At 34.9% G+C, this 6,306-nt stretch overlaps 1 protein-coding gene across 1 annotated transcript; it reads left to right on the top strand.

Annotated features, from left to right (window-relative positions):
- The first annotated feature begins 1,552 nt into the window (after positions 1–1,552).
- Positions 1,553–2,601, top strand: LOC108602788 (BLOC-1-related complex subunit 8 homolog). The gene is made up of 3 exons (XM_017991003.2): positions 1,553–1,654; positions 1,721–1,791; positions 1,864–2,601. The coding sequence occupies exons 1-3, from the start codon at positions 1,615–1,617 to the stop codon at positions 2,263–2,265; spliced, it is 513 nt and encodes a 170-aa protein (XP_017846492.1). The 5' UTR covers positions 1,553–1,614; the 3' UTR covers positions 2,266–2,601.
- The last annotated feature ends 3,705 nt before the right edge of the window (positions 2,602–6,306 follow it).

Genomic DNA, 6,306 nt, shown 5'->3' with positions numbered 1-6,306 from the left:
TATTGGGTCCAACACTTTTCGTAGTGTGCATTTTCAGGTAACTGCGTATAACTGCAATAACTGAGTGTATGATTGATTGTCAGAAATATATAGAAAAATCAATTGATCGATATTTTCTACGGTAAAAAAACCAATTTAATCGTGATCGGAGATCAGTTGTACCAAGATACTATAATATAATGTATATATATTTATACATATATTGTATACACAATATAATATTGAGGTCATGAGTGCACCTACCCTTAAAATTACAATGTTACTTACATAGTACTACCCACACAAAAACCCAACATTGAGGCTGTCGTTCACATTCAATTACATTACGCCTCCAAAACGGCAATTTTGGCACTTTTTAAGCACAATGGTAGCACCCTAAAAAAGCAAGCGGGAGAACATACGCGCAGACAGAAAACACGGGACAATATATGAACACACACAACACCGCACACTCAACACACAAACCCACACGTGCTCTGTCTTGATTGGCGACATCAGGTAGCAAAACAGAAGCACACAAAACTCACAAAAAATTGTATGGGCTTTTTCGTGTGAATTGCTTCGGGAAGCTTAAGCCCACACATAAAATACTGCTCCGATCCCTCAGCCACACACAAGCAATTGTCGTGTGGTCTCAGCCACAATTTCGCTTGTGTCTGGCAGTCGCACAATGATAGTACACATTGTATTTTTAGGTGTGTGTGTGTGTGTACTCTTGACGTTCTCGGATACGCATTTACTGCAGAAATCATGAGAGAAACGAGCAACCCGATAAGGATCGGCTGAGCGCAGCAAGCGACCAGTCAGCTAGTTCATGGGAGATTGACTGGTGCTTCGTAATATAAACATACATATCTTTATATTATTATTATCTCTAGATAGATATCTATAATTGCTTGGAAAATCTTTAGATAGTTTTGCAAAAAAGTCTTTAATGCAGCCCAAGCCATTAGAAAATAATTCTGTGTCTCCTAAAACCAGATTGAAACTGATTTTGCGCGGTAAAACAGTTGGTAGTTTGAAAACACTGTGGCCCAGATTTTGAAATTCACTAACCGATGTTTCCCGTAATAGCAATGCCACGCACGTAGAGGTGAAGAAACATCGATGAAAACATCGACAGATATTTAACTGATGGTGTAGGCAACTTGGGTAGATGTGTGGCAATGGCGACACTTACCAAGCCACTTACCATTTGTAAACCAATAACTAAAGAAAATATTGAGTCTCTGGCTCCTACTATAAAGTGAAAGCGCGAGACTTCAAATGTGTGGCTGCATTTCAAAAATCAACTGATAATAGCAAGGCAGTATGCAATTACTGCGGGCAGATATATATATTATATATATATATGAAACATTTGATTTCTGTTATAAAAAAACCATAAAAACTTTTAATTTAAAACAATCTAATTTTTCCAAAAGCAACAAAAAATATTTTTATTTATTTTATTTTAAGCATCGACGATGCATAGATGTTTTCTTTTAAAACATCGATGTCGGCGAACATCGGTGTTTCTCCACCTCTACACGCTCGAATACAAAATATGTATCGATGATCGATGCATAGATTTTTTCTTACATCACAAAGAAGTATTTTGTTTGTTGTTCAACAATGGCTCAAGGAACTGAACTCAACTTTAGAGGCAAAAAAAGTATTAGTTATTGAAAAAATATATGTTTATTATATCAGATATGTACAAATACTTTTATTCATTTAGCTGCGGAAAAGATTTCTGAAAATGTACATATATTCGCAAATGACCCGTCGCTTGCATTTTACCGGGTTCAGGTAAATATACATATGAATTTCATTTCCCGAAGCAATTTAATGAAAATTCCTCTATAAATCTTTTGAAAATAGGAGCACATTCGTAAAGTTCTGCCAGCAATTCTAGAAAAACGTATTGAAGTTGTAAATCTTCAAAATAGCCTACAAGGACATTGCTATGACATGGAGTACAGTGTGCAAGCACTTAAATCTATAGAGAAATCTGAAACTGTTTTCTTCAACATTCAAGAAATGATGAAAACATCTATCTTTCTCAAACAACAACTAAAGTACGAAGAAGCAAAGAAAAAAACAAAAAAGGAAAGCATAAAAAGCTCTGTGTACAAGAGATTTTCAGCTCATCTTGCGCTAGACTTGCCAGACTTTAGTGGTGTAATGGACACAATCATTGCTCCATCACAAAATCGTACGGACGCGCACGCTTCTCAATCCACTTTAAGTGAGCTCCAAAGATCACATACTACCCTGCATTAGTCTGTATTTACGTAGTAAATAATTTATTTTTAGTAATTAAAAGCGATTATAGTTTCTTGGTTCTATTTATATAAAAACAAGATAGCTTCGCCGTCTATTCCGTTCCCTATGCAAAGTTCGTTAACCTCAGTTTTTTCGTATTAAAAAGTTGGCCCATTGGTTGTTAGTTTAGGCTAGGGGCGTCCAAGCCCTGTGCTTAGTGTGCTAATTTGTTTTTATAATTGCTCTTCAGTATAGGAAGAGCAAATGCGTGTATACGCGCTCCTTCCATAAGCCAATGCAAATTACACAAACAATTTTTCGAATTCTTTTTTTTTGTCTCTCCTGTGCGAGCATAGCGACAACACTTTCATGTGTTTGTTGTGTCGAAAAATTTTTTGCGAGCTTTGTTGTTGCTTTGACGAAATGCGTGAACTTAATAAAAATGAAAACAGCTTGCACTGGACATACGAAATTATCATTGCCTGCGAAAACGTTGGAGAAGTAAGTGATGCTTACTTTCTTTTAAATGTATGAAATTAACGGCATCTTTACTTGTATTAGTGTATTGGTGATTCGCTCTTCCCTATGCAAGCGTTTGGACGCCCCTAGTTTAGGTCTTCTTTAAACAAAATTAAATTTCATTTTATATCAGTTAATGTTATTTTTTGCATCTGTCGATAATTTTCCTTTAACTATAATATGAAAAATTTTGATTTGCTGGGAATGGAAAAACAAATTTTTAAAATAGACATAAGCGAACTGTATGTACACTAAACACAATTAAAAAAAAAACTTTTCCATAATAGTAGTTGAAACCCATTAAACATGTTTAGGAAATATGTATGTGCATATATATATTAAAATGTATTTTATATATAATGAAGAGCTGCAAAAACATTGATGGTGATTTCGATGTTTTCAGATTTGTCCGATACATCGATGGATTGTTTTCAGCATCGATGTTTTAGTTTCCACTTAATTAACTTTATGTTTTTTGTTTATTTAGATTTAAAAATATATCAATAAGTGAATTTAATGAAATTATGAGCTGTGTTTAATAATAGTTTCAAGGATATTTTGTAAAATACCTTATAAAAGTTATAAGGATATAAATTACATACAAACAAAACAAATCAAAACTTTAATTTTAGGCCAAGAAAAAGCGCGACTCTTTTTTTCAAAAATAAATTTACCCTGCCCCTCCACTTCTCTTTACACTTTGCATCCAGGAAATTTGCATGGGAAAATGGACAAATTTTGGATCGCTCTAAAACCTAAACATATTTTTTCTGCATAATAATTTTAATACATTCTCTTATAAAAATTAAGCTCTAGTTTCGGATTAAAAATGTTTGAGCTTCCCGTGCACCTAATGGACATTTACCAATTTTTGTCAATGCTTCAGCGATATATTGATGTTTTAAAACAGGGGCGTCCAAGCCCTATGCTCAGTGTGCTCATTTGTTTTTGTAATTGCTCTTGAGTATAGGAAGAGCAAATGCTTTATATATACATACGTGCTCCAGCCATATGCAAATTACACAAACAATTATTCGTATATTTTTTTCTTATCTCGACTGTGCGAGCAGAGCGACAACACTTTCATGTCTTTGTTGTTGCCTTGTCTCGACTGCGCTAGCGTGGCAACAACACTTTCATGTGTTTGTTGTTGCGTCAAAAATTTTGCACACTTCGTTTGTTGCTTTGACTCAAATGCGTGCACTAAAAAAAATGAAAACAACTTGGCACTGGATCACTAAGCATACGCTTTGTGACTGGATACGCGATATTATCGTTGCCTGCGCAAACTTTGAATAAGTACATACATAGGTGATACCTAATTTCTATTCAGTGTATGAAATAAAATTGTGTTAACGACATTTTTACTTGTGTTAGCGTTTTCTTATTAGTGTATTGGTGATTTGCTCTTCCCTATGCAGGGTTTGGACTCCCCTCTTTTAAAACATCGATGTTGAGAACATCTATGGCTTTGCAGTTCTACAGCAATCATATGAACACTGTGTTTAATACATACATACATAAATAAATATTATATATATTAAATTAAAGGTGTTAAGGTGTAGATTATATATATACTCCGATATTTGATCTGGGTTCTTTGGTTAAAAAGATATTTCAATTCAATTTTTTTTTTTCAATTTTTATTATAAAAATTAACACGTAATTGTTATTATGTGTAGTTTTTAACCCGCCTCCGAGGCTTTCTTGGGCTTCAATTTTTTAAACTCAAAATTATTATTTGCGACCCTTGCTTAATAACGAATAAGCAATGCCTTAGACAGAAAGTCGTGGGTGCAATATAAAAACGTATGTACATACATACATTTATACGTACAAAGTAAATTCGCATTCTTTTGCAAGTTTTTGCAAGCCATTTTCCAATTTTGGAGTGAAAATCGGACAAATATTTTTTATAGGGATTTAATACAGTTGTCCTCTGCATTGTATTGAATTTTTCGGTAAATTTTGCGTTATGTTTTACGGTCGTTTTTGGAATTTTAAGTAATCTCATATATAAATAACTTTTGAACTTATCGATTGCGTTGACTTTTATTGTTAACTCAATAATTTTTTAACTGTCTCCACATGGTTAATTTTTAGTTCAATTATCAGATTTGTATCTCTTTCCGTTCTTGCTATTATTGTATAGAAATTTCAGATTTTCCGGCATCATTTTTAAAATCTGAGCACATTAAACTACTTATGTTAATATTCAAAATATTTTTACGTGAAAGACAGAGATGACTGAAAGGAAACGCATTTTCTCGAATTTCACGGCGGAAATTCAAAAATTTTCTCATGTGAAACTACTCAAATATCTTTGACAAAATTTTGGTTTTCACGCCTGTACCTCATATTAGTTCGGCTGTACAGCGTTTACCCGGCATTATTATCCGTCAATCAGCAAACCCTTTTTTACAAATGTACAACGATCAATATTTCTTCGATCATACCCGCTCATTGACTTTTTGTGACGCAAAAATTTGTTTCAGCAAAAATAAAAGATCGTTAGTGAGTGTGTTCATTGCAATTGCAATCGTCGTAGCATACAGACGTGTTTTTATAAAACTCCGGAAAAAAATATAAGCCCCACAAGTTTAGAGTGCAGTGAGAGTGTATAACTAGTGTAAAACGCGAAAAAACGCTAAGTGCGATGAAAACACACTAAATATTTAATGTTTATTGATTATTAATTAATTGATTAATTATATTATAAATAAGTAAAATATATCAAAAAACTAAAAAGATGAATCATAACGACATTCGTAAGCAAAGACAGCGCGAGCAAGACGAACGCCGGCTTTCGCTTCAGCGAAACAACGCGTATTTCTCTTTCGTGGCCGAGCCAACTCAAAATACTGCTGATGCAGTACTTTTCGAACGGTCAATTACCCCGGACCTAAAATTTGACCAGTTGTACTTAACAAGTGATCGAGCTCGTTCTTGCTCTCCAGCTCTACAGTCTCAGAGCACCGAGTGCATTGAGCAAACATCGAACAAGCAAAAGCTGGCATGCAATGGGCCGAGAGACATGCTCTCACCTACGGTGACTAGCACAAACCGTCTCTCTGACTACCGCAACAGCAACTATAACGACCGCAACGGTATCGGCCGCCCGCTAGCTCCCTATGTGTCATCGGCGGCAAGAAAAGCCCCCATGAATCAACAATCAAAAACAAAAGCAACTAAAACCAACTCCTCGACTAACAACGCAAGCGATACACCGCTCGTACAGACTGGAATGGATCGCTACATTCAAATTAAAAGGAAGTTAAGAGCAATGCCAAGAGCGAAAATGACCGGCAGCAATATGAAAGTAGATCAAGCGAAAAACTTACCACCACCAATTATATTTTCAAATTCTAGCAAAACAACTCAGATGATTGCAGCCCGAAGAAGCTTAAAAAAGAGCCAGCCACCTCGATATATATACGGGAGAAAAGTTCCAATGCCCTTGTGAGCAGAATTATAGAGCTCATTGACAAGAACAACTTCCACATAATTTCCATTGTACGGGGTAATATTCGTCAAACAAAA

Source organism: Drosophila busckii, unplaced genomic scaffold (genome assembly GCF_011750605.1).
Source record: "Drosophila busckii strain San Diego stock center, stock number 13000-0081.31 unplaced genomic scaffold, ASM1175060v1 chrUn_01, whole genome shotgun sequence".
Lineage (NCBI taxonomy): Eukaryota > Metazoa > Arthropoda > Insecta > Diptera > Drosophilidae > Drosophila > Drosophila busckii.
This window is presented reverse-complemented; position numbering and strand designations above follow the sequence as displayed.